The sequence below is a fragment of the Melanerpes formicivorus genome, unplaced genomic scaffold (assembly GCF_026170545.1).
Source record: "Melanerpes formicivorus ecotype bairdi unplaced genomic scaffold, bMelFor1.0.p_v2 SCAF_19, whole genome shotgun sequence".
Taxonomy (NCBI): Eukaryota; Metazoa; Chordata; class Aves; order Piciformes; family Picidae; genus Melanerpes; species Melanerpes formicivorus.
This window is the reverse complement of record NW_027142371.1, coordinates 9430238-9458198: the sequence shown is the minus strand read 5'-3', so window position 1 is coordinate 9458198 and position 27961 is coordinate 9430238. Positions and strand designations below refer to the sequence as shown.

General features: G+C 42.5%; 3 protein-coding genes across 4 annotated transcripts; 1 reads left to right on the top strand and 2 right to left on the bottom strand.

Annotated features, from left to right (window-relative positions):
• Nucleotides 1–82: 82 nt before the first annotated feature.
• On the bottom strand, nucleotides 83–4875 carry TUBB1 (tubulin beta 1 class VI). The gene is made up of 4 exons (XM_068150025.1): nucleotides 4664–4875; nucleotides 3137–3245; nucleotides 2841–2951; nucleotides 83–2185 (listed from the first exon to the last, which is right to left on the bottom strand). Exons 1-4 carry the CDS (start codon nucleotides 4718–4720, stop codon nucleotides 1113–1115), a joined length of 1350 nt encoding a protein of 449 aa, XP_068006126.1. The 5' UTR covers nucleotides 4721–4875; the 3' UTR covers nucleotides 83–1112.
• A 4414-nt stretch (nucleotides 4876–9289) lies between these two features.
• On the top strand, nucleotides 9290–15152 carry CTSZ (cathepsin Z). Its single transcript, XM_068150024.1, has 6 exons — nucleotides 9290–9488; nucleotides 9998–10161; nucleotides 12345–12524; nucleotides 13119–13269; nucleotides 13620–13782; nucleotides 14263–15152. Exons 1-6 carry the CDS (start codon nucleotides 9352–9354, stop codon nucleotides 14374–14376), a joined length of 909 nt encoding a protein of 302 aa, XP_068006125.1. The 5' UTR covers nucleotides 9290–9351; the 3' UTR covers nucleotides 14377–15152.
• A 1150-nt stretch (nucleotides 15153–16302) lies between these two features.
• NELFCD (negative elongation factor complex member C/D) lies at nucleotides 16303–25349 on the bottom strand. 2 transcript variants are annotated; one of them, XM_068150023.1, is made up of 15 exons: nucleotides 25229–25345; nucleotides 24635–24750; nucleotides 24355–24464; nucleotides 23109–23218; nucleotides 22681–22788; nucleotides 22300–22452; nucleotides 21651–21781; nucleotides 21066–21231; nucleotides 20249–20383; nucleotides 19150–19289; nucleotides 18699–18813; nucleotides 18444–18539; nucleotides 18080–18220; nucleotides 17592–17721; nucleotides 16303–17214 (listed from the first exon to the last, which is right to left on the bottom strand). In XM_068150023.1, the coding sequence occupies exons 1-15, from the start codon at nucleotides 25292–25294 to the stop codon at nucleotides 17180–17182; spliced, it is 1752 nt and encodes a 583-aa protein (XP_068006124.1). In that variant the 5' UTR covers nucleotides 25295–25345; the 3' UTR covers nucleotides 16303–17179. The 2 variants fall into 2 exon arrangements, with proteins under 2 accessions (XP_068006124.1, XP_068006122.1); XM_068150021.1 differs by lacking the exon at nucleotides 16303–17214 and having other exon boundaries at nucleotides 17223–17721; nucleotides 25229–25349.
• Nucleotides 25350–27961: the final 2612 nt, after the last annotated feature.

Here is a 27961-nt window from a genome sequence, read left to right as displayed (position 1 = left end):
ACCTGGACACTTCAGCTGTTCACTTAAACAGGAGGCATCACTTCAGAGTACAGTAAACTCATCTAAGAATATTTTTTTAATGTAATTTAAAATTAGTCCTTACAAGAATAAACTGTGACTTTTGTCTGAAATGTTTCATGTAGTAAAGTAGTTTATAGCTGGGTTTATAGTTTTTATTTAAAAGAATACTATAAATACAATGTGAAATAGATGGCTGTGAATGAAAAGAAACCTTTCTTTCCTGAAGTCGAGACACCTTTTTGATTTAGTGATTGTTGCTGAAATTATCTGTCTAGCTGCAAACCATTCTATCCATTTTGCTGTACTGAGAGGAAGGAAATTTACAGTGGTTACTACCCGGGGGGTGGAAAAAGCCACACTAAAACTTACAAGAGTGTTCACAACTTTCCTAACATAAATCAAGCTACAGCTTGAAATAGAAACAAACCACACAATGATCATGAATACAAGCACTGCAATAATAGAAGCCAGCAATGTGATAGAACTACTAATGTACTTTAAAAAGTAGTAAAAATGTGCATATTCAGTCTTTTGCCCCACATTGTTCTCCCCTCTGCAACATAAGGCACTAAACTGCAGGTCTGCATCAGTCTGTGGAATGTGTAATAAAATCAATGCTGCCTTTACAGGCCTTACAGAAGTGCATCTGTCCTAAACCCCAGTGACAAGTTCACAAATGAAACACAGACTGTTTACCTGAGAATAAATACATGTGATGAGCTGACGAGAGAATATTTTGCTGTGGCTTCTGTTCCCGATCTCTATACAGACACAGAGAGGCTGTACATTACATTCATTCTCTGATGCTATAAAAGTGAGTACGTTTACAAGAAAGGCTTATTGGGCCAGCTTGTCTTCATGGTGGCTCTGTTTTGGAGAGGTTCAGTGTCAACAGTTGTTTAGGAGAGTAAAGCACAGCTGCCATTAATTTCAAAAGCACTGTACTATGATAGTGGATATATGTTGGCCAGATGCATAGAAAAAACTCTTAAGAAAGGTGCTATTTTTGGTATGTGGATGACAGCTACTGCTTTTTCTTTAGTGACTGTCAATAGGCTTATTTGGAGCATGTTTTGATATTGCCATTGTCTTTATGCTGCTTCCTTTTCTGGGCTGGCTTCCACTTCTACCTCTTCATATTCCTCGACATCTGCTGTTGCATCCTGGTACTGTTGGTACTCGGACACAAGGTCATTGGTGTTACCTTCTGCTTCAGAGAACTCCATCTCATCCATTCCTTCACCAGTATACCAGTGGAGAAATGCTTTTCTTCTGAACATAGCTGAGAACTGTTCAGAAACCCTGATGAAGAGCTCCTGAATGGCTGTGTTATTGCCAATGAAGGTAGCTGCCATCTTCAGCCCTCGTGGTGGTATGTCACACACAGCCACTTTGACATTATTAGGGATCCACTCCACAAAGTAGGAACTATTCTTGGTCTGGATAGACAGCAACTGCTCATCCACTTCTCTGGTAGACATTCGGCCTCTGAAGATGCATGCCACGGTCAAGTAACGTCCACGACGAGGGTCACAAGCTGCCATCATGTTGCGTGCATCAAACATCTGTTGAGTAAGCTCTGGCACTGAGAGGGCTCTGTACTGTTGGCTGCCTCGAGCTGTCAGTGGAGCAAAGCCTGGCATAAAGAAATGCAGGCGAGGAAAGGGCACCATGTTAACAGCCAACTTCCTCAGATCTGCATTCAGCTGCCCGGGAAAACGGAGTGAAGTTGTGACACCGCTCATCGTTAGGGACACTAAATGGTTGAGGTCTCCATATGTGGGATTGGTGAGCTTTAAAGTTCTAAAGCATATGTCATATAGAGCTTCATTGTCAATGCAAAAGGTTTCATCTGTGTTCTCTATTAGCTGATGGATGGAGAGGATGGCATTATATGGCTCTACGACCGTGTCAGATACTTTGGGTGAAGGCACAACGCTGAAAGTGTTCATAATCCTGTCGGGATATTCTTCTCTGATTTTATTGATGAGGAGAGTGCCCATACCTGAGCCTGTGCCACCACCCAGCGAATGGATGAGCTGGAATCCCTGAAGGCAGTCACAGCTCTCACACTCATTCCTGACCACATCCATGACATTTTCAATCAGTTCAGCACCTTCTGTGTAATGACCCTTAGCCCAGTTGTTTCCAGCACCTGAATTACCTGTGAACAGAATTACAGAAACAACAGCCACAAAATTAAGAAGACAAATAAACCAAGTGAGAAGAGTCTTTATTTAGAATAAACCAAACCAGGCTGGAAGAGACCTTCAAGATCATCGCATCCAACCCATCAACCAATCCAACCCACCCAAACAGCTAACCCATGGCACCAAGCACCCCATCAAGTCTCCTCCTGAACACCTCCAATGACGGCGACTCCACCACCTCCCCGGGCAGCCCATTCCAATGGGCAATCACTCTCTCTGTATAGAACTTCTTCCTAACATCCAACCTGAACCTCCCCTGGCGCAGCCTGAGACTGGGTCCTCTTGTTCTGGTACTGGCTGCCTGGGAGAAGAGACCATCATCCGCCTGTCTACAACCTCCCTTCAGGTAGTTGTAGAGAGTGATAAGGTCACCCCTGAGTCTCCTCTTCTCCAGGCTGAGCAACCCCAGCTCCCTCAGTCTCTCCTCATAGGGCTTGTGTTCCAAACCCCTCACCAACTTTGTTGCTCTTCTCTGGACTTGTTCCAGCAAGTCAACATCCTTCCTAAACTGAGGGGCCCAGCATTTCTAAAGGCTGCAAAGGTGGGAGCTAAAAGGTGGTTTGGGGACAGTTGACTCTAGTTAATTTGCTGGCAGCATGCTGTACATACCATGAATAAAATTGTCAGGCCGAAAGAGTGGGCCTATTTTGCTGGATCGTACGCTGTCCATTGTACCAGGTTCCAGGTCCACCAAGATAGAACGGGGCACGTATTTATGGGCTAGGACAAAAGAAAAGCAATGTGAACAATTACTGTTAGAAGTCAGAGCTAGGCTTAGAATCTGCTCTGAAAAATCCAACCCAGCTACAGTGATTTGGGGATTTTTATTTTTAATTACTTATTTGAATCTTCATGCTGGCTCTGCAGATTGCTGTGCCAACACCCTTAGTGGGCTGAGCACTTACAGTAAGCCTCGTTGAAGTACACATTGATTCGCTCAAGCTGCAGCGAGGCACCCCCACGGTAGTTTCCAGCGATGTCAATCCCATGTTCATCACTTATCACCTCCCAGAACTGGAAAAGGAAAAAGGTTCAATACACTCACAAAGGTTATGCTTTTTTTTCAGCACAATGTGCTCAGCACCAACTCTGCTGTGCTTTTGCCTGACTGCACAGAAAGTGGGAACTCTGCCCCAAGCCAGCGGGTCTTTTTCTACATACACACTGCATCAGAGCAGGGGTCCTCCTCACTTCCCTAGTAAGTTCAAGGGAGAAGTTCAGTAGGCCATTTGTGCTGCTGAGCTATCATCCACTCACTTAAGAGGTGGAGACCCTCAGTTTGTTCCCTTTGTAGTAAAATTAAAATCATGTTAAATAACACAGGTACTAGTTGGTATGAGCTACACAAAAGTCAGAGGAGGTGTGGGGTGTAGCATGGATTGGGGAAGGCTGCATTAGGGGCCTGGTATGCACAAGTGAGACTGTGGCACAGCAAAAACAGCTCAGACAAGTTTGCATGTGAGCAAAGCTTTCCACAAACAGCTGTTGGTCTTGGACAGCCTATCTTGACATTCATGTGGATGGCTTGTACTGGGGTGCTTATCTAGGCAGCAGCCACAGCACTGTTAATGCAGACACACCCACCCACTATAATGACCAGTCTATTTTAATTGTAAAAGCCTCCTCATTTAGCAGCATTTTGAGTATACAAATACATCATTGTCAACGTGTGCATGCACTCTTCTACAGGTCTTACTAGAAATAAGTGGTTTCCAGTTCAAAGGCAACAGAAAAAACACAAACTTGTCAACTATCACAGTGGCTGTGTTCAAATTATTTGGGTCTAACCCGACATTCTCTGTCCATCAACAGCTTCATGTTCTAATAAAAGGAATCAAGGTGGGATTTATGGGAACAAGAAATAGAGGAAGAACACAATAGATCTTGTATCGTCAAAGATATCTCAGACCCACACCAAAATCCTCCCAATGACATGACTGCCCCTTGCAGAAGGCCACTTAGGCAGGAATCTTTAACTGCACTTTGTGCTACTCAGAAAAACCTAATTGGTTACTGATAGAATGGTAATGACCTGTCATTAATAAATTCCCATATTAATAATTGTAATATGGCAGAATTCCTGCTGTATGACATTACAGCTTTGCAGTCCTGGAATTCCTGGATCCTTCACTAATTGCAGTATTTTGCAGACTAGGTTGTTGTCCCTGGGAATATGAGCTCCAGCAGGAATGTTCTGGAGCATTTATTCTCACAGTGCCATAGTTATTGCAGGTGTTTTGTTTTTTGACACTCTTAACATTAACCTTTGCATGAGGATCAAGCCCATCTTCTGACTTTCATACTGAAATATGCTGTGGATCCTACCATTGACTTAACAAAGTAATCGTTCCACCCAAAAGTCCCCATCTGTTAATGACATTTGACCTGCTACAAACTTACTACTAATGACCGATATGGAAAAGAGACCTTACCTTAGAGCCAATTTGGTTCCCACACTGGCCAATCTGGAGGTGCACAATTTCACGCATTTTGTTTAGCTTTGACTTGTTGGTGGCTACAACCTAACACAGGATTTCTAGTTGCAGTCCCCAGAACAAGCCCTCTTTCTGCTTCTCTATCAGCTACACCCAGCAGAGTCTGTCCCAAGGGGCCTTTTTATACTGGCAGAACTGTCACTCAGCCAGCAAGGGGAGTAGCCAGCTCCTCAGGCTGCTCAGCAGAGCATTTCACCAGGAGACAAAGTGCCTGGGTACAGGATGACAGGTAGATTACTGAGTGGCTTCAAACATTCTCCCATGCACCTCCTTACCCTTAATTCCAGCTCTCTGTGCAACAAACTGTTTGGGGAATATCTGTGCACGCTGTTTTTTTGTTAATGCTATTATATGCATTGTATATATACACAAACATATATGCATATATAAAGAGTATAGCCAAAAAGGACCATTCTTAATTTATTAAGTATGTGTGCTTTTGCCACAATTCAAATTTTAACACCATATGAGTTGTGCAGGACAACATCCACAAAAAAAACCAATAACACCTTCTGATCAGTAACCTCCTATGATAATCAGCATGTTGCCAGGCAAACCTGTATTTCACTAAGAAGCATCACTCTCAGTATCTTACTGCATGGAGGAAAGGGACAGGATCAATAACAAAAAAGTACTTTGTAAACATAAAATGGCATTGTCAGTGATAAATGCTCCTTAAACATTTAACAAGAATCCATCAATTTCAGCTGATCTAAAATCTGAATCAGCTTGTGACTAACTTGCACAGGAGCTCGCTTTCTTTTCCTCTCTCTCTCTCTCTTTTCCTTTCCTGCCACTAAGCTGCACAGTATTTCTTCTATTTGTTTTCTTATACCTGAGATGGAACAGTTCAGAACCTGTCAGGAAAATGCAAGAAGTAGAAAGCCAGTCCCACTGAGCTATAATGTTCACTGTGTGAAATGTTTCACTTCCTTAAAGGGAATGACACAAGGCTGAGCAAAACATGACACAGTCATGTTGCCTGCTGATAAACAGGGCTAGTATCACTGAGCAGCAGAAACCCAGAACAGACCATCCTCTGGAAACTTGTGTAGTTTTATTATACGTCAGATGACTGTCAGTGCTTTGCAACTGTTTCTTTTAAGGACAGGAAAAAGAGCTATAATTAGGAAAGTACCTTTAAATTATTTTATACGAAAAAGACAACAGTGGAAGGGCTTGACTCATTATAAGTAACTATGTCACCACTTTATGGGTTGCTGAAGATAAGGGATTTCTGAGCTCCCATATTGTTCCAAAATTAAAAATCAGCTTATTCCAGACTTCCCTGCCACAGATGACTTCCACTTTTTCCCCCAGCAAACAGAGAAACAGACAAGTGCTCCTGGCAGTGTTTAGCACCAGAACTGCACAGTAAAAAAAGTGGCTAGCCAACATTCTGTCATGCTCTGCTGAGCAATGAGCTGTCCTCAGTAAGGAGCTATGAAAGGCAGACTTCAAATTCAGGTAGATTTCATTGTTTCCTTTAAACACAATAGTTTTATTATTTCCCCAAAAATTACATATTCTCTGAACAGTTTAGTTTACCCAGCAGGACAACATAACAATTCTGGTCCATTGCCACAATGTAGACACTTTTTACAATGGCAGTGGATATCTTCTACAGATTCCTAAGACAAAATTCTGGAAAGGTTATTTGGACATTTTTGAAAGCAAACAATTCTATTCATGCACATTCTGTATCTGGTTTTTAGCTAAAAGTAATAGCACAGTTCTGAGTCGTGCATTGCTGCACTCTGAATGGAAGCTGCATTGGTACAATGTGTCAGAGAGCTACTGTCAGTAAATAAATACTACTGAAAATGTGCAATGTATTAATCTACAATACCAACAACTTATGAGGATGAAGTTGTTAAGTCACTTTCCAAAAAACATGGCAAAATAACTTCAGCAATATAAGTACTTGCTGAGACCATCTCATGAGTAAAGGGGATAAAAAAAGCAGGGGGGGGGGAAGTGAAAGAAATGTGCAATCCCTTAATATTGCTTTTGTCTTCCTAGGAATAGCTCACAGCAATCAAGTGTTTCCTCTGAAGCACTTCTTTATAGAGTCTCAAAAATTACAGCACATGACACAAGGTACCTGAGGTGCTTTGTGAAGCAAAGGTGGGTTTGTGCCTGTTTTTCCTTTCCTCCCCAACTGCATTTTTGTGAACCTCCAAGCCTGTCTTTATCACAAACCTGGTCTATGAAAAGCTTGTTTCTCTGTATATTTGTCTGCAGGCCTGTCATTCCTTAGCTCTGAGAAACCTCAAGCCTGTTAACTGCCTGAGCGTGCTTCCCAGGCACAGCCATGAACATGTGCTACTGCAGATTAGCGCCATGCACGTCACCAGAGAAAGAGGAGACGGTGGCGGAAGGGCTGGCTTCAAGGGACCTTTGGCACTGTGGAGATTAGGAGCACTCTGGCATCGGCCACAGCTATAACCATCCTACCCCACAGTGTTTATTATCAGGCCACCCACTGTTTCCATTGCCCTCAGAGTGGGCCCTAGATACCAAAGCCCTGGCAACAGGTGTAAGTTGAGACCACAAACAAGCCAGAGCTTTTTTTGTTATTGGTTGGTTTGTTTCTATTTTTCATGTTTTGTTTTGGGGCTTTGGGGTTTTTTTAATGGCACAGTACCCACTAGCAACAAACACCATGCGCAGTGAGCCACCCTGGATACTCTCTCTCTCTTCTTTTTGTGTGTGTGTGTGACTGTGGTTTGCTTGGGAGGAAATAGCTCTTCATGGAGGAGCTATGGCCTATTCAGACTGAGATAATCCTGGTTACAGACCACCAGATAATTTGAGAGAGATCTGTGAATGGCTAACAGATGAGCTGATGCTAGTTTCAAATAATCTAGGCTAGCAACATCACCCTCAGGAATGATACCAAAATGCATTGCATTCAACAGGCACTAAAGGCTACCTGCTTCGTATATTTAAAGATTGCCTCTCTCTGACAGGTGGCCCAAAGGCAACCAGGTAGGATTGCCCACTGTAGGCTATCATCAGCAGGAGGAGCCCTTATCCCTTATGGGATCCCCATCCCAAATAGGTTTTGGTGCAGTTGAACACTCAAGCAATTTACTAACTTCCCCAAACTGCAGATTATGACCTGGCAAAATGTTACTCCTTGCAGCACATGAATTCATCTGCTGGGTAGTGACTTTACTTGGGCCCAATTGGCGCAACTTCAGCTACTGTTGAGTTTGGATCCTTTGATGAACTGATTAAAAAATCAATTGCCCAGCAGTCAGGCTCAGCTCCTGCTCTGCTGTTCCCTTCGTTGTAGTGGTTCTCAGTGCCTCAATTTCTCTATTCACAATGTGAAGTTAATAAATCTCCTACCTTTTACACAAAGTTTTGAGAGCTAAGGAAGAAAAGCTATGAGGGAAGAACTGGCTGTGGTTCACTAATCCTGTTTACCACACATGAAAGCTCTAGCCAGCATATGGAAAGGAGGTGCACACAGATACTTAAAGCTTCTGCAGGTAAATTAGGAAATTGTTTTTACTATTGACTAAATCATGCAGCAGATAGTAAAGCATCTTCAAATGTGCTGAACCCTAAAGAAGAACCTAAAAATTTAACACTGGCTTGCATTCCTTTGTAAATTGTAGCATAAAAGGGCTTGAGAAATGCAAAATGTAGGACTAGCAAAAAAATCCAACCAAACAAAAAAATCCCAGCCTGCCTGCTTTATGCAATCACACAGTCACTGGGTGCAGTCTTACACAACGCTGATGTGTGAGGCTAAAGGTGAAGAAAACAGGAACCTGGTCACACACAGGGTCTGTACCTGCCCCAGATACAAGTCCTTGTTATTGCACATCCTGTAGGGACAGCAAGACAGGATTGTTTGGTATCTTGTATCACCACAATAAATAGCTGTAATAGCTATTCAAAAGCTTTGAACATTTTTTAAAAGTTGGGGGGTTGTTTTTTGGGGGGTTTTGGTTGGTTGGTTGGGTTTTTTTTTGGTGGGTTTTTGAGCACATGAGATAGGACAGACTTAGCAATGTACAGGCTCTGCTTGGCCTTACTGAGTCCAGGGAACTGGAGTTGTTTAGTCTGGAGAAAAGGAGACTAATAGAGACCTTGTCCTTTACACCTACCTGGAAGGAGGTTGTAGTGAGGTGGGGGTTGGTCTCTTCTCCCAGTAACATGGACAGACCAAGAGAAAAAGGCCTCAAGTTGTGCCAGGGGAGGTTTAAGCTGCAGATTAGGAAAAAAAAAAAATTCAATGAAAGTTGTTAAGCCTTGGGATAGGCTGCCCAGGGAAGTGGTAGAATCCCCATCCTAGGATGGATTTAAAAGCTGTGCAGATGCGACGCTGAGGGACACGGTTTAGTGGTGACCCGGCACAGTCTCCGCCAGCTGCAATGACTCCACGATTCTGTGATTAGATACACGATGATAAGCGCCACCTGAAGAACTGAAGGGTGGTTCCGCGTCCCTCCCGCTTCAGGTGAGCACACAGCGCCGGGCTGTGCCGAGCCTTGGGCACTCCGCCTGCCGGCACCGCCCATCGTCCGCGTCCGCCCGCCTCCGAGAGCTTCCCCACCGCCCTCAAAAGCCGGTGCCGCGCTGTGGTGGAAAGCGCTGCTGCCCCCAGCATGGCTGAGCTGTCCTGGCGCCTCACGTCCCTGCTGCTGCTCTGGGGCTGCCTCTGCCCGGCCACCCTCGCCGGGCTCTACTTCAGGGAAGGGCAGCACTGCTACAAGCCGGCCCCGCGCAAGGCCCCTGGGCTGAGGTGAGCTTTGTCCGTGCCGCCGCAGTTTTCATAGGGCTGCCGCCCTCGCAGCCGGACAGCCCAGGCCAACTCCACCGCCCCCCTCCAAAGGGTGTCACGGAGAGGACCCCAGGGAAAGGGTCTGGACAGGCACAGGCGTGGCCCGCCAGCACGGAAAGGGGAGAGTTGCAAACCCGGCATTGCCCGGTCTTGGGGGGGGAAGGGAGGGGTGGGGGGTGGGGGGCTGAGTCTCCGGGGTGGCCCTGGCCCCGTTGTCAGGGAAGAGCTGGGGGGCGCTCCCCGAGGCTGCCCTAGATGCCCGCTGCCTGAGAGGCTGCTCCTGTCCCCGCGGGGTCGCGGAGGCTCCCGGAGCGTGGGGGTCCCGGGGCCCACCGGCGGTCACGGGACCGGTCACGCTGCCCGCCGTCACGTGAGGCGTTCGCCGCCTCATCGCGAAACTCGGAGAAAAGCTGCACGGTTTGCCTTAAAATGCAGCGCGGGCGCTAGTTCTACTTTCTTCCCCCACGTAGGACCTACCCCCGCCCACACGAGTACCTGGACGTGTCTGCGCTGCCCCAGAGCTGGGACTGGCGGAACGTGAACGGCATCAACTACGCTAGCACCACTCGGAACCAGCACATCCCGCAGTACTGCGGGTCCTGCTGGGCGCACGGCAGCACCAGCGCCTTGGCAGGTATGCGGGGCTCGGCCCACCTGCCGACCTGGGCACCCCCTGTCATTTGGATATCAGTAAGCAGAGGAAAGTTGTCTTCAGTCAGCAAAACAGCTGGTGTGAAGATGAAGTGATAAATTACTACAGTGACTAACGTGGCAAAACCCGAGGACGGGACGTCTGTGAATGAGGAGTGGCTGAAGGAGCTGGGGTTGTTTAGTCTGGAGAAAAGGAGGCTGAAGGGGCAACCTTATTGCTTACTACAGCCACCTGAAAGGAGGCTGGGGGTAGGTGGAGGTTGGTCTTTCCCCCCAAGTATCAGGCAGTAAGACAAGAAGAAAGGACCCCAAGTTGTGCCATGGGAGGTTTAGGTTGGACATAAGGAAAAATTTCTTCATTGAAAGGGCTGTAAGGCCATGGACAGGCTGCCCCAGGAAGCGGTGGAGCTATTGTCTCTGGGCAAGTTTAAAAAGCATGTCAATGGGGTGCAGAGTGACATGGTTTAGTGGTGAGCTGGCCATGATGGATTAATGGTTGGACTCAATCTTAAAGGTCCCTTCCAACCAAAATGATTGGATGATTCTCTGAATACACCAGAAACAGGAAGTTTGGTTTAAAAAAAAAAAAAAAAACAGAGCAAGTCTGTTCCCACCCTCTCAACATTGTGTGTGTGTGTGAATGTTGGCATGGTTAAAAAGCTGTTTGCAGGAGTTCCTTCAGTGCTCCTGTTAAACTGTTGAGGGCTGGGAGTAAGAACTGGGCTTTTTGTCCCTCTTCTTGGAGGTGATGGTAGCAGCAGATGTTGCAGTTACTGTGTCTCCTTCCCCTTTTTGATACCGCAGCTTGCTGCACTGCATCTACAGCAGCAAGGGGCTGCTCAAGGGATGGGTGGATATGAGGAACCAAAAGCAGCTGTAGCTTGTGGGAAGGGCCTGCAGAGTATTAGCATCGGGAGTTCTGTCATTCAAATGAGCCACAGAACACAGACAAATCTAGCTTTAGCAGAGCTATCAGCCCTTTCTACTGTGATAAGGGAAGCAGAGATTTGCTTCAGATGAAGAAATTTCCTCTAGGGAGAGCAGATGATTTGCATACCACAGTCACATCCTGCAGAGGTACTGTTTGAACAGGGAGGCTGTAAGAGGATTAAGTGTGCAGGAGAAAGAGGAGAGCGTGCAGAAAAGTGGAGAGAATGCAGATGTAAGCAGACAGCACGGAACCACAAAGGACCAGTTTTTAAGTAGTTCAAGAATACAGACACATGAAACTTGCTAGGATGTAGTGAAGTACTAGGACAGATAAAATATGGCAACTTCTTAATTCTGTAACTTTGGTTACAACTGAATTGTATGCATAGGTATGTCAAAAGTTCTACATGGTTGACTTTAAAAACTAATGATTTCTTTTTAACTGCTGTCAGTATTTAAAGCATTCATTCCTTCTGCTGCTGGGAGGTTGGCTGGGATAATGCCTCCCAGATCTGTCAAGTATAGTTGAATGTTGTTAGTACTAATAGGATTACAAGTACTACAGTGGCATCAGTTAAGACTGTTAATGCACTGTGAGCAGCAGTTTATAAATACTCACCAGGAAGCTTTTCTGCCAAGTAAGCTCGTTGTTTCTGACAAAATAAGTCAGGAGGATGGCAATGCCTGTCTGAGATGGCAGGATAACAGTGAAATGTTGACATAACAGTGTGGATATGTTCTGAAAGCTTTTCCTTGCTTAAAAGCTTGTAAAGGCTGTCTCTCAGCCAGAGACCTAGGCTGCATGGGTTTATGACTGTGCATGGGTTTATGCATAAATCTTTACTCCTGTAAGAGAGGTTAGTGAGAGATGGGTTTATAATGTGTGTTTGAAAACCCTTTGCTGTCAAAGCCAGGAAAACAGATCTGGAAGTTTTCAGAAGCTGTGACTTGAATTAGAAGAGGTCTAGGGCACTTTTAAGGCTTAAACATAGTGCTCATCTGTATACTTCTGCTGAGGTTTTTAATGGGAAAAAAACTTCTAATGGAAACCCACAATAACACAGCCTCTACACACTGTGGGTCTCACTGACTCCAATAGAAGCTTTTCTAACTACAAGCAGTGCTGCCTGCAAAGTACTTGCTCAATGAGAGAGAGACAGGTTTAACACTACAAAATTGCAACGTGCAACTACCCACATGTTCCACTAAACCCCCCCTCATTTCTTGCCCTTACAGATCGAATCAACATAAAGAGGAAAGGTGCATGGCCTTCTGCGTATCTCTCTGTTCAGAATGTGATTGACTGTGCTGAGGCAGGATCCTGTGAGGGTGGAGACCACTCAGGTGTTTGGGCATATGCCCATGACCATGGCATTCCAGATGAGACCTGCAACAACTACCAAGCTAAGGATCAAAGTATGATGCCTATATGCTTTGCTGTAAGGCTTTATCCCAGGTTTAGCAGATCTTAACATAAATATATTTTTAACAAAGTAGTTGTTTTGCGGGTTTCCAGTGCACTGGATCCTGCCCTTCAGCGTAGTACCTGCTCTTTGACTGACAGAACAGGTTTTCTTTACAGGGCTGTGTGTGTCTCTTTTTACTCTGGCTAGACAGACAAGTCTAGACAAGTTTGCACAGCTATATTGTCTTAACTTAAGAGATAAAGTTTGTGATATCTAATCTCAAATGTACCGAAATATTTACAAGTGTCACCTCCAGCTAAACAGAGGAGAAATGTAACCTTTGTCTGGTCATGTATGACCAGAATAGTTTACCTGTGGAGAAGCACATCTGAAACACTTCCTCACTGAACGACTTATGCCTTTGAAGTAATGGATAGTAACTTGTGAGTGCAGGGACTTTAAGGAGAGTATGATTTAGCTACTACTCTTAATACTGGCCTCAAATAATTGAAAAGGAGAAAAAAAAAAAGCTTAGTATTGTATTGTTAATTCCCTTGAAGAAAAGTATTCTCTTGCCATGCTAAATGTCACTTTTGTTTTGTAGACTGTAAGAAGTTTAACCAGTGTGGAACTTGTGTCACTTTTGGAGAATGCCACGTGATAAAGAACTACACTCTCTGGAAAGTTGCTGACTATGGGTCTGTCAGTGGAAGAGAAAAAATGATGGCAGAAATCTATAAAAATGGACCAATTAGGTAAAAAAACAACCAAACAAATCCCCCAAATCAACAAGCAAAACAAGAAAAACACACACACCCCCCAGAAAACCCAACAAACAAAAACACCCCACAGGAAACCAACAACCTCAATATAAAAAAAAAATACACAATTATCCACTGGTAATATTGGGATTGAAATTCAGGAAACTCAGTCTGGCTGAAGTATACTTCTCTAGAATATGTGAGCAGCTCTGCACTAATGTGCAGACTTCAGCTTGTTTGTAGATAAATAGAGCTCTGAAGTCAATGCAAGAAAACCCCCTGGTTTTCAGGCAGGCCCCTGCCCTGATCCCCTTTCCTAAAATGCTTTCTCTCTTTTATTACAGCTGTGGCATAATGGCTACTGAGAAGTTGGATGCTTACACTGGAGGACTTTACACAGAGTACAACCCCTCACCTGTGGTCAATCACATTGTATCTGTGGCTGGTTGGGGTGTAGAAAATGGCACAGAATACTGGATTGTTCGTAACTCGTGGGGTGAACCCTGGGTAAGGAAACGTGGGAACAAACATTTGAAGAGTGATTTTAGAAAGGTGGGGGTTTTCACTTGCAAACAGGAAGCTAGCCTGTGGACAGGAAAAGTAAAAACTTTCTTTGAACTAGACTAGCAATTACAAAAAAAATCCTAACTAATCTTAAGACAAGGATATTCAGCCAAAGTTTCCTGACTAATGTCAACTCATTGTAAATGCTACCCTTCCACGGACATGCAGCTGCATTTTAAGGACAACTGTAAATTCCTGTTAGCTGTAGGCAAAAAATCCAGTTGCATACCTGGAATAGATGTAAAATCAAAGTAGATTGCCCTTTTAAACAAGGTTGCCCTGTGAACCCTATGCTGCACTTAATCTTCAGTGAATACCTAGATTCACTTAAATTCTTCATATTTGGAAGATAGAACTGACCCAATAGCATAAATTTTCTACAGTTATGCTTTCTAATCCACACTGCAAATTAATTCTTTACAGGGTGAAAGAGGGTGGCTGAGAATTGTGACAAGTGCATATAAAGGTGGAAGAGGAGCGGACTACAATCTTGCTATTGAAGTTGACTGTGCATATGGAGATCCTATACTTCCTTGATTCTATATTGTGCATCTTTCTGTTTAGGAACTGCTTGTTTTGGAATCTTCCCAGCACAACCTTTGTCTGTTTAAGAAATAGTAGTCTAAAATGCTTTCACCGTTCAACACTATCAGGCAGCTCAGCAAAATCAGCCCAGTGAGCAACACACACAGTCTTTACAGTAAGTAGATACAGAGCTGCCTGCACATAATTATTTACAACATAAAGATAATACACCTATGGAAAAAATTGTTTGCCTGGATGCATACATACTGACTTAAAACACAAAAAATGTTTATATAAATCTATTTTTTTAAATACATTTCATGTAGACTGACCAGAAAGGAGAAAATATACTCAATATTGGGGTCTACTGCTTACACTGAATTTTTCTGACAGTACTTAGCAAATATCTCACCACAAAGTAAATGGAAAAACCAAAGCTAAATATGGACAGAAATTCAGAAACTAAAGCTCCTGTTGTTTCCTTGGCCTCCTGCTGAAACAATGTTGTTAGAAGTATCATGTAACAGTTGTTTTTATTCAACCAAAATGGTAACAGGAATTGCTTTGATCAAAAGGCACATTTAAAACATATTTTAGTTATTTAGTTACTCTTGTCTTTGCTCAAATTCCTTGCTTTAGTATGTGATTGGCTGTGCCATTTTCCCCCTAAAGGGACAAAGTTTAAATTGCCACAAAAGGGAGCCATGTGCTATGTGGCATATCAGTGCCATATCAAATGTTACTAACTGGCATTGTTAATTGCATTTAATAAACAAACTTTTACATCATCATGTGTGTTAGAAGAGCTAAGTCTGTTTTCAGTTGCTTTCTCTTGTTGCAGCTAACAAGCAGTCTCATGTGGTAGACTAGCTACCCAAAGCTTACCCTGGTACTACTTGTACTGGACTCTTCCTTGTGAAAGGGTTGGTCAACAACACAATCTATACAGTAACTACTATGGTTCAAACTAATTCAAGGTAAGCCACACTGCCTCCAGATTTAAGATACAAGCTACACCTGCCTAGATTTAAAACTGTCTCCTTGGCTTTGCTTTCCCATAGCAAAATGACTCCAGAGAGCTAATAAGGATTAAAGCTGCCAAGCTGCAGCAGTTGTAACTGAAATTCCTTTGAAATACAAAGATGGTAGTAGGACAGTACTGATTAGACATCATGGAGTTTTAACTAGTTTTAAAAAGAATCTACAGGGAAAATCACAAAAGGAACTCAAGTGTTTAAAGGAAGTGATACCAAGCCTGAACTCAAGAAAGCAGAAGTATACACTATTTGAAAGCAGGCAAACTTGCAGTGGGTGCAGGAACAAACTGCTCTTGCTACACTAAAAGGCAAGACAGAGCTACATCCTAAAACGAAGCTCTACAAAGTGAACTGTTTCTGTAGTTTATGCCACAAAGAAAGGAAGTCAGGGGCTACAACAAGCCAAGCCTATGCTAATTCTACTCACAACATTATGAATGATAGGCCTCAAGTTTAAATGGTGGAAAGATATGCAAAGAAGTTCAGAACAGCTTCTGAAGCAAGTTTTGCCTTTTCCAAGCTTTAAGTTGATGAGAGCACTGTTATGATGGTAAGCTCAGTCACTGGAGTATGTGAGGAATCAACTAAGGAAATGAAAGATGCACTTACAAGATTCTATACAATTGGCTGCTGTCTGAGTAATGATCAGGGTAGCTTAGATGTCCCATTCACAAATCACTGATCACAGAGAAGAACAAAGTGGTTTCCTTTTAAACTTGCATCTGGTTAGACTTACAACACCAGTGTCTTTTAGCAAGCAGGTTCTTCAGAAAAGATGTGCTTGGCAAAGCACAGTGGGCTTGTCTATACTCACATTTAAACAAACAGTATGTGCCTGTACAAAGAAAAACCCAGTCCAGTGAACAAAGAGCACGGTCTCAATCAAACTTTGAAAGAAATCTCTGGAAAAACAAACCAACTTTATTTAAAGGTAAATTATAATTTTGGGTGTATCTCCCACTGTTTGGCATCAACCAGGACACAGTAGAGAAGTATAAAAAGCAAGCAGTAACAAAATTTCTGCACACATTCATATTTATGGAGAGTAGACTTCAGACATGGTAATGAAACTTACCAGTAACATTTGATGCATCTATTTAACAGAAAATAGATTCTGAAAGGTAACATTTGTAGGATTCATCTGTTACTACAAAACCAACCTTGACTGTTACAACTCCACTTGAGTGACACAAAACAGGCCATTTGGGTGTTTTTCATAGCAGTAAACAAATAGGCTATTTAGAATTCTAATATTACACAGAGGTGAGAAAGAGGCATTGTGGCTTCTCTGCAGCAGAGCTCATCACATGAGCTCTGTTCTGACAATTCATAATATCAAAACCTAGAGCACTCAAGACACAGCCTTCAGAGAACTCTCTACAAAGTGGCTTTGTAGGAAGCACCTTCCCTGTTCTTCAGGCTTTGCATGTTACACAAAGAATCAGCGACAAATTCTGTGAGTAACAAAATAACATTCTTCAAAATACATGTTTCTCTCCTGCTAACTCCCTACGAATATTTAGATTTATACTACTTTGTGTCACAGAAAATCCTTCAGTATTATTCAAATTTTCAAAGTATGTTAACAGTCCTCTCATGAAACCTAAGGTCACCATGCAAGTCAAGCAAATACGCTTCAGCCCTTTCTTCCATGTTTTCTGGGGGTTTGTTTTTGTTGGGTTTTTTGGCTGCTGTGTTGCCCAGTTATAGAACCTTACTGGTGGAGAACATGGCAAAGATGTGACTGTGTGTTCCTCATTCTTGATATTTTCCACTGCTTAGTTCATCATAATAAAGTTAGATTTGCAATGAGCTTAAAAGGAAAAACAAAACATAAGTGTTCAGTACATTGCTCTGATTTACCTGTTAGAGGATGGATTTCTGCACTATGTAGATAATTAGGATTTTAGGGTCTGGACAGATGATACTTTAGGATAGGAGTGTATTATGACATACTACTTCCCTTTCCATCCTTTCCTTACAGTGCTAGTTTTTGTCCCAGGTTCCTCACTACTCCCCTGAGATTCTTGATTAAAGGAAAATTGCTAAACACAGGTCCCTAAATAAGGGAGTTACCTATAAAAATACCTGGAGGCATTGCTATTTTTATCAGTCCTGCTCCTGAACATTATTTGCAAGGTGTAACAAATGCAAATGGGAGCAAGTGTGAAAGGAATAAATGCGACTTACCTATAAACTCAGTGACAGGATCATGTTCACCTTCTGTTTTAATAGTACCTGCAATACTTTCATTCTCCAAGATTGGAAGAAAAAGCTGCACAAAGTCTGAGGTATATGGAGGAGCAATCACATCAAGCACCTGAAACAGCAGACAACAATGGATTATTCTTCCAGTTAGAGAAGTAATAGGAACAATATTTAATTTACAATACTAGACTTAAAATCATACAGGCAGTTGCACTTAAGACTTCTTGTTCTTCATACAATAGTTAATTATGTCTTTTTGTGGTACTCTGTCCAGTACCTTAATATTTTCAGAAATCAGGATTGAGTAGGACCCAGTCACATCCTAGTGACTACTACTATTACATACACTGCTCAAAATCTATCTTCTGTCCTGAAATATTTTTGAATCTGAGGCAAGCTTATTTAATATCCAAACACATATGTCTGCTTAAAGTTTGTTTCTGTGTTAGTAAATAATTTTTGCTGCTGACCTCCGTAACAAAGTATCTGATGAGAGAGATGTCTGTATCTAGCTTCTCCAGGCATTTGCGGATATAGCTGACAACAGGTAGGACATATCCTCGACTGAGTAAGTGCACCATCCTGTCCAAGAGTGTCTTCTTCAATTCCAGCTGATGGTGTGGGAAGGGAAGAACCAACAGATTAGAACTTCCTCTCAGAAGCAAGCAAGATTTAGTGTTCATTCTTCTTGATTCAATATCTGCTATGCTACTTTTTAACAGTGACTATATCCCTATATTAAACTCCTGCAACTGCTGTGACAGCAAAAGCAGCCCTCTTGAATAAACATAATTAATATGAAGGCACACAAATACTGAATCTTTTGACAATCACCTGCTCCATTACATCAAGCTGTGAATGTTCTGTTTCAAAGAGCTTGACAAGAAGTTGTAGAACCTGGGGATGAAGCAGCTGATGGCATGTACTGATCTGCAAACAGGAGACGAAAGTTAGATCCCCAAAACTTCCATTTAGAACTTCAGTTTAGGCAGTCTGCAAGTGACAGGCACTCAGTGAACTGAATGTACCTCCAGTTACAACCACCAAAACCATCCTTAGTCTCCAGTAAGGTTTTATATATATTTTTACCTCATCCAATAACGCCAGATGAACTGGAGTGTGATCAGTCTGCAGCTGGAAGTATCGTGGTTCTGACACTGTCCAATCCACCCACTTTAATACACCCATTGCCACCACTGGGAACCTACAGAAAAAAAGATCACCTCAGCACAGGAGCATTTAAAAAAGGTTTAAAAATCCCAAACAAAACAAAAGCTCCCAGAAAATTTTAATATAAATAAATAAATGACAGGTGAAGCCAGAATTTGTGTCCTCATGAGAGAGATTCCCAAGAGTCAGATGTACAATCCTGAAAGTTGCTTTCAGATCACATCTTTATGTACTCTACAATGAGGATGTTGATGTTCTCAGAGTAACCTACAAAGGCATTTCCCTTTAGCAGTACATACTGCTCCTCCTACATCTCCTACATACTACTTTCCCTCCAACAACTGAAGCTTGGACCAGTCCCACAGCTCACCTGATGCACTGATAGAGTGTGCTCAGTTCTGCAACCAACTCTGATGCTCCTTTGTTCTCATTGCAACACAAATTATGAACGGTTTCAATGGCTTTTGAAGTTGACTTGAGCTCATCCTTGTTTATGCTCACTCTCTTGTTCTGAAAAATTGCAAAGTTTAAATGTAGGAGTTGTGAATATAGCAGATGTCTCTGGTTACCTAAGGAAAGGAACTGTAACCTGCTATAAGCCTAAGATTACATCAAGTTTCTCCAAATCTACACTCAAATGCAAGTTTCAGAAGAACTAATTATCAATAAGCTAAAGAAAAAGGATGTTTGCTTTATTTAATTCCCAAAGAATTGCTTTATCCACTTCATTTATCTACTTCTACTTTCTCCTCTGAAAAATGACACACAATTCTAATATTACACAACTGCTACTGATAAACTTTGGGGGAAGACACCAAAAATACCAAGTGCACTTTTATAGTACTGTTTGACCATCAGGGTCTACAATTTTTAGTGATTTCACACAGAATCACAGAATCAACCAGGTTCAACCAGGCTGGAAGAGACCTCCAAGATCATCAAGTCCAAACAATCACCCAACCCTATCTAATCAACTAGACCATGGCACTAAGTGCCTCATCCAGTCTCTTCTTAAACATCTCCAGGGATGTCAACCCCACCACCTCCCTGAGCAGCCCATTCCAATGGGCAATCACTCTTTCTGTGAAAAACTTCTTTCTAAGATCAAGCCTAAACTTTCCCCTGCACAGCTTGAGACTATGGATTCTTGTTCTGTTGCTGGCTGCCTAAGAGAAGAAACCAACCCCCACCTGGCTACAAGCACCATTCAGGTAGTTGCAGACAGTAATAAGGTCTCCTCTAGCCTCCTCTTCTCCAGACTAAACAACCCTAGCTCCCTCAGCTGCTCCTCACAGGGCTTGTGTTCCAGACTGAACACAATTTCAGCTGAAGCCAGAAACACTTCATGTTAAAATAAGTGAATCAAGCTGAATACATTATTTTAAACTGAGCAGCTTCAAGATCATATATGTTCTTTAGTACAGTCAGAACACTTTAGGTTAAAATAATCTCATAGAGCTGAACATTACCTTTTTCCACATCTCCACTACACTGGCTGCATATGCCAGTATGTGAATAAATTTATGTTTGTGGTCCTGGTTGATCTTAGCACCTGGCTTAAACAACGACTGCATGAAGAGATCCAGAAAAGCAGGTACTCGAATCTGTAGATAAAATGAATGGTTTATTAGAGCCTGAGGATGACAAGAGGTGACTACAAATACAATTGTTGCACCTGATATACCTTGCACAGAATGAGCTATAACACATTCCCCTTTGAGAACAGGTTAGACAGTTTTCTGAAGAGACCCAAACTTTGGTCAGAAATTTAAAAAAACCAAACACAAAACAACAAAAGGAAACAATATAATCACAGACTATGTTAAAGTATCTAAACAACACCATTTCTTCCCAGAACCCATGTCAGAACAAAGCAGTGAGAAAAAGGAAACATCCATTTAGGCCTGCTTGTAACAAACTGCAAAACTTAATGGATTTCTTTCCTTGTTGTTTTTTGTTAAAAGCAATTAAGTTGCCATCTTTATCTCCTACTGAGGAGGTCTTTAAATCATTGCATATTAAATAATACATATCTTTTATATAAATATATATAATGGAGTGATTAAAAAAAACAAACCAAAGCAAAATCAATCAATAAGCTAATGTGAAATAGAATACAAATAAAAGTTTTGCATGTAGCCATTACTTTAAAATTATAGAGAGGTGAGCCTGAGTGACAACTTTTATTCCGAGTCAGTATAATACTTGGCACAACACGACAGCTTATTTCTCAGTGCTATGGGAATAGAAGCAAATCTTAGAGGTCACAAAAACATAACTACTAACCAGTTCTACTGGAGGTGGGTCCATGCTTGTAAACATTTTGAACAGGACAGTGATATCTGCTGGATTGAGAGCACCTTTGGACAACATCGCACCAAGAGCCTGACACGCTCGAGGGTAGGAAGCTGCAGTACCCAATGCTAAAGTGATCTGGCTGGCATCATGGCCTCTGGATGAAGAGCAAACACGCAGAATTTATTTCTCAATTCGGACATTTCAGTTTCAGCCTCACTGAGTCAACATGACACATCCTATTGAATGTAATGCCTTGGGGCAGAACCCCTCATCCTGGGTAATTACAGAAATAGGCCAGTATTTCCTTTCTTTGTTTCCAACAATGTTCATTGAAACATTAAAATATGCATTTTTTAATAGATAGACATTTCAATTCTTTGCTCATCTGATTTCAGGTCTCCCAGTATAGGATATTGAGCTTTTCCATTACTCCACAAATTAAAGATTGCTACAGGAACTGCTCTGTTGCAGCTAAGAATCGTCCTTTTGCTGGTGAAAGGTAATCACTAATGAGCAAAACCCAGCAGTTTACAAATTCCAGTGAATAACATTTGACTAATAACTGCCACTTACTTCTCATGAGCGTATCGCTGAACCTCCTGAGCAATCCGTCTGACAGCTGACCCTCCTTGCTCTTCTTGAGCCAGTATGGACATCATAGATTGAGCAAACAGGTAAGTGTGTTCTCCATGGCACACCATCTTCTGTGAAGGCACATAGCAAAAATCTAACCAGTCAACAAGGAACAGGCTTCGGTGAACACCAAAATCCAAAGCCCATCAGCCAAAAGGATGCACAGTATTGTTATGCACCGATACAACACAAGAAGAAATGGCTAAATGGAGAGCTTTGTCATGATGCTATTTCACAACACACAGCATATGCTGGGTTGATTCAGATGGCAATTTTCTCACTGACATGGACAATAAAAGAATTACTTTAATTTGCAGGGGAATGACTAGACTGATCTTGAGATCTTGCATTAAATGTGAAAGACAACAGTTCTACCTTCACTTTTTACAATCCATTTAATAAATATAAGAAGTCTCTATTGGCCATAAAATGACCCAAAAGCATTAACCTCCTGTATTTTAACTCAAAATAATTTGTAAGATTTGATGTGAAGATTCTCTGCAATTCTCCAGTAATTTGTATATCCTAAACCCCAAACAAAACCAAAAAACACATAAACACACACAAAACAAACACATAAAAAACTTACAGCAAACTCAGGGAGATTTTTTTCAAGGTTTTCTTCTCCTCCATCTAAAATTGTTGCCAGAGATGTACGCAGGACCCTGGAAAACACTTCTAGTTGCTGACATGCTGTTGAAACACTAGTTATTTCCCCTTGATATCCAGCATCAGATATAAGCTGTGAAAACAGAAACATCACAGAAAACTTGCATTACTTACATATATATTTCAGAACTCCTAACAAGTCTAGAAGAAAATAAAAAGAGCACTTGTACTCTTCTGACATTTGAATAGGCAGTATTAGCAGGAATACAGAAAATATACAAGCAGGACCACAGCCAATATTTGATGCCAGAACAATTAGCCCTTTATGGGTATTCTCACTCGTTACATTTGAATATGCTACCTTCACAGTAAAATTAAGCATTAAACAGTCAGGATGGGCTTCTGCCAACTTGTAAAAGAGATCTCTCCATGTAGTATGGGCTATCATTTGCTCAAGCCAGGCTGGAGTCTGAAAAAGATTAGAGCAATAGAGACAAATGTAAGTATAACTAGTTGTCAAGATCATTAAAAGCAAGGCTTTTACTTCTCAAGAGTCCCACAAGTTGTTTTACAGAACTTTCTTACAAACAAGAATGCATTCAAAGTTTCTAAGTTCTCTAAACCTCTGAGGACTCCAGCGAGATACAGATGGTTTTCTGACACGAGTTATTTCTTAACTAAAGAGCTTTGAAGACACAATTTCCCTTCCCCCACCAACTACTCCATCAGACGAAGGCTTCTATGTAGGGTCCACTCATGTAGAGACAGCAACACGTATTCCATGCACACCTCTCCTTCCTCTGTAAAGATGGAATCTGCTTTCCGAGGGTCAAAATGCTTGATAAGTAAGCTCTTTAAATGGTTTTCTACAGTCTCCTGAACTTGCAATGGCTCAACACCTGTATAGAAGGAACAAAAAACTTGGCAGATGCAATCCAATCAAATATGGCAGCAACATCTTCATTTTTTCAATGAGAACAGAAACCACACAGAAATTGATCAACACAGAGAAGATGAGTGGAGAGCCATCAGTTCTGCTATCAAGCCATGCTAATACAGGCAGATTTACAGAATTTTTTTGTTGGTAATGTGGTGGGTTGAAGTTTCCCCCAGCATTAAATTTAGACTCTTTAGGATCACAGACAGGGCACACTAGGCCTTTTCTCTTTCTCTTCATCAGTTACACAAACACAATGTGAGTCATGTCAGGACTGTTACTAGGCCTGATACCAAAATGCTCCCATCTTGAACACGAAAGGGATTACCAGGGTTGGTGCACAAACCCACTGTGGTACAGACTGAAGTCCAACCTTTTAATATATTGTCCAACAGTAACTTTGATAGTATACTACAAAACTATGTATGAGGTAGGAACAAGTGGGTCTACATTTCTAAGAGCGGCATATAATAGTTCTTATAATTGGCAAACAAAAGTTTATACAAGCTAAGGAACAAAGATACCACAAGATAATGCTGAACACAGCTTGCAAGAGGCTACAGAAGAACTCATAAAGAGACCAGTAATACAGAATTCTTGTCTCAAAGAACACTGGCATCTGTATAAGAACCCTCCATCTAACAACCACTGATCTGAAAGGGCATAGTAACTAATAATAAGCTAATTGGTTTTTACAAGATTAATTATATAATATTATTAAAATTATTAAATATTACTGGCACCATCTATGTAACAATAGCCTTGCCCTTGTGCATGAAAATAGAAAGAAACTAGAGTTTATGCAGTTGCTTCAACTGTATTATGCTTTTCAACACAGTCTGTGGGCATTTCAAAATGCTCCTCAACAGATTACTTCACTTATTCCCTAAGCAGAACAAAGGTATTATTAATAAGAATTTAGGATATACACAGGAGGATGACTTTATGGTGATCCATCCAAGATCCATAACATACCCATACAAGATGACAACTTAATGATGATCCACTTGCTGAATATCATCATATTTCCCACCAATTCAGATATTTCTGACAGAAGAAAGACTCCAGACCCAAATCATACTGCATTACATATCGTACCTGTTTGAATGAGCCACTCTGCCAGCAAATTAACAGTTTGTGCCACTGCAGTGTAGTTTTCAGAGAGGAGCTGGATAACATTCTCTGGAGAACCTCCTGCTTGGAAATATCTGATGAAAAGATTGGAAAAGTCACATTAAAAACCAAAACTACTTGAACTCTAAATACAGGGAAAACAATAGCATCATGTATACATTTTCACACACGCTTCCATACAAAGTGACAAAACTGCACCTATACAGACAAAACAGCACCGTAACATACATAAGGTTCCACTCACCTCTTTAAAGTGTTAAATATAGACGGCTCCATTATATAGTCTGGGGTTGAAAATTTCTTCAGGCATTCTTGCTGGACTTCGGCATCGTCTTCTCCCTCCCCATCCTCATCGTCTTGCTGTTCAAAAGCACAGCCAAGTCAGCCACCGCTCTCGTCCTGTTTTCCCCGTGTTCCCATATTTAGGCTAATTTTGCCCAGAGAGACTGGCACACCGCGGTTCATCACAAGTGATCTGCTTCCCAAATACGACTTCTCAGCACAGAGGACGCAAAATCAAGCACTCTACTGCAGCTGTTTTCCTCCCTGCTAACCCCTCAAGCCCCAGGCCCCAGAGCGGGGCCCGCCTTTATGCTCGGTGCTTTTTGCCTCAGCTCGGAGCCTCAGACACGGCTTCAAGAGCAAGAGAGCCCAAGAGCTCCTGCGGAAGCCAGTCGAGGGGCTGGCAGCGTCCCTCGGGAGCAGCTCTCCTCTCCAGAGCGGTGCGGAGGCAGCGGGCGCTTCTCACAGGCCGCCTCAGGCCCGGCGCCGAGCTGCCGCCTCCCCTCACACGGCAGGACCGAATCGCGCCGCCGATAAGGCGCCCGTAAGCGCTCACCGTCCCCCCGTCTGCCTCGTTCCCCCACTCCGCCGCACTGCCTTCGAAGTAATCAGCGTCCTCCATGGCTCCTCCCGTCCCGCCCCGGGCCGAAACAGCCGCGGCGACAGCCGGAACCAGGCCGCGACCGCCCACCCTGGGCGGAGCGGCGCCGAATGGCGGGCGGCGGGAGGGTGGAGCCGCTGCCACCGCGGGGCAGGGCAGGGCAGGGCAGGGCAGAGCAGGACAGGGTCGTGCAGTGTAGTGCAGTGCAGGGCAGTGCGCCGCTCCTTGCTGGAGCTGGTGTTCACGGCGGCGAAGCTGTCGCTTGGCGAGTTGCGGCCGAAAATAGCCATGAACGGCAGAATATAAACATTAAATACAGAAGAGTAAAAGCTGGCCCCATGGCGGTGGTTCCCGGGGAGGGGGAGGTACGCTCCGCCCCGGTTCAAGCGGTTCATCCGCGATTAGTCACTGCTAGAGAGCAGGCAGAAGACTGCATACAGTCAGAGGAAAAAATTAGCCAATGGAAATTAAAAATCAAACTTCCCTACCCTGCCAAACGCTTCAAAGCCTCCCAGCAGCAGCTAAAATGAGACGTATTGCTCTTCCGGCTGCAGCCGACGGGCCGCAGCTTTCTCACGCTGCGGATATTGAACAGCAATAATTCGATAGCAATGATCAAATATAATAATCAAAACTAACAAGTAGAAAACAAAACAAACAAAGAACAATTATAAAAAAATAACTTTGGAGGAAGTGGCAAGATTTTTAGGACCAGATTTTAGGGGTAAAGTTTTAAAACCAGCATTGGCATAACTGTGTACCTAAAACCTTATGGAGGATAACATTAAATATAATTTCTGTCCCTGTCCTCCCCCTTTTTAATTAATTTACTGTAAATATATATATATTTTTTTTTTTTTTTTTTTGGCAGGTACTTTTAAGACAAAATTCTGAAGTATTTAATCTAAAAAAATCATATTAAACCAGCTGTAGTCCTTCTAAGTTTGATTTCTGGGCAGCAGAGAGTTCTATGCTCCATGAGCCACATTCCCTATTTACAAGGCTCTTGGGCCATCTGTTACCACACAGGACAACCTGCGACACATGAACCTGCTGTACATGAAGCTGGATCCCCAGAGCAATGGTTGTGCTAACCCTGGGACCTTAGCATAGCCATTCTGGGAGGTGCTGAGAGGGTCCCAAAGGAGTCACCTGAGCTGACTGAATGCAACAGGCCAAGAGGGCTCCCAGTGAAGGGAGGAACTAGGATGTTACAGATGAATGAAAGGGGCATAAGTCTAAAATGAAAATTGATCATACAATCTGGCCTTAGGCAAAGAGATAGGCATTACTGAAATGGAGACCATGTGAGAGGAACAGAGAAACTCTTTGTCTCTTCAGATCAACTCCTGTTCTTCAGTTGTGTAAGAGTTTAACTGTGAGAAAGGGAAGTGGGGGGGGGGGGAGTGTGTGTGTGTTCTAAAATTTGGAGGGCAGCCAGGAGCATTACTGATTAATTATTTAAAAGATCCTTTATTCTCATTCAGTTTCTAACTGAAAAATAGTAAAAAAGAATTAAATTGTCTTTGATGCAGTCCATAAAATCACTTGGTAGGAAGGGCCTAAAAGCCCTGCTCAGAAATAAGTTGTCACAGGATCTTCCAGAGACACAGTCTCTGTTCAACTGTGGTCACTGTACTAGTTTAAAGGGCTTACTGCACTTAAAATTTCACTATAGAAAATACACACCACCAGCTGAACTGCAGCATAGCGCGAGTTGTGCTGTCTTGTGCTGTCCTACAGTGGTGAAGCAACTCCTTCTGAACCGTTTGTTCAATATCTTTGTGAGCCCAAGAAAATATTCTTTTTGCTCTGTCAACAGAAAGTGAGAGAGAGATTTTCAACACTGAAGGCATGGGTTGAGGCAGAGGCACAAGGGACACATTATCTACCTGTGAGAGACGATTGCCTGCAGCCAGGAAGACAGTAAGGTAACATTTTAACACTTGTGGAAGAACTAGCCATTTTTCATGAAGAAAGACCCGGGAGTGAAGTGACAGGCTGGGGCTGGAGGCCAATGGAAATATCCTTGAGAAAAAAAGGTTTTGGCTTGTTTCCACTTAGTTATTGGGCAATTTCCATCTTGTAGATGTGAGAAAAGAACAGACAGTGTAATTAACCAGCCAAAACTCTTAAGAAAATACCAGACCTGAATTTAATCCATCCCAAACCAAGAAATAAAAGTATTTTCAGATAGTCTAATATGAAGCATATATATACACATGTGCTTCATGAGTTGTTTGCTTTGTGCTGTTTTGTTGTTTTGTTTTGCTTGTAATGATGTACAGTATTAGAAGACACAGGACAAGTTCTCTGGAGGTAGTATCAGAGTAACTACTATACTACCCTAACAGAAGGCTCAGAAATGTTAAAATTGGAAGAAAAGTGAGTCCAGAACTTAAGTAACATCAAAATGAAACTGGATCAGAAAACCACAAAGCTGGGACTTTGTGAGACTTAGGAAGAGATTCTAGTTCTTTACAGAAGGCTCAAATAAATATGCCTTGTACAAGTGAAATTTGCTGTACATCTCCTAGGTAGGATATTTCAATCTGTGGTCTGGAGGAATTTCCTAGTGCCCAGAGTTTATGGCCTGAAACAGTACATCTTAGATTCAGTAGAGGAAAAAAGGTAAAAGTTGCAGGTAAAAGTTTTGTCTAGTGACAACAGTTGGACTTCTAGGATTCA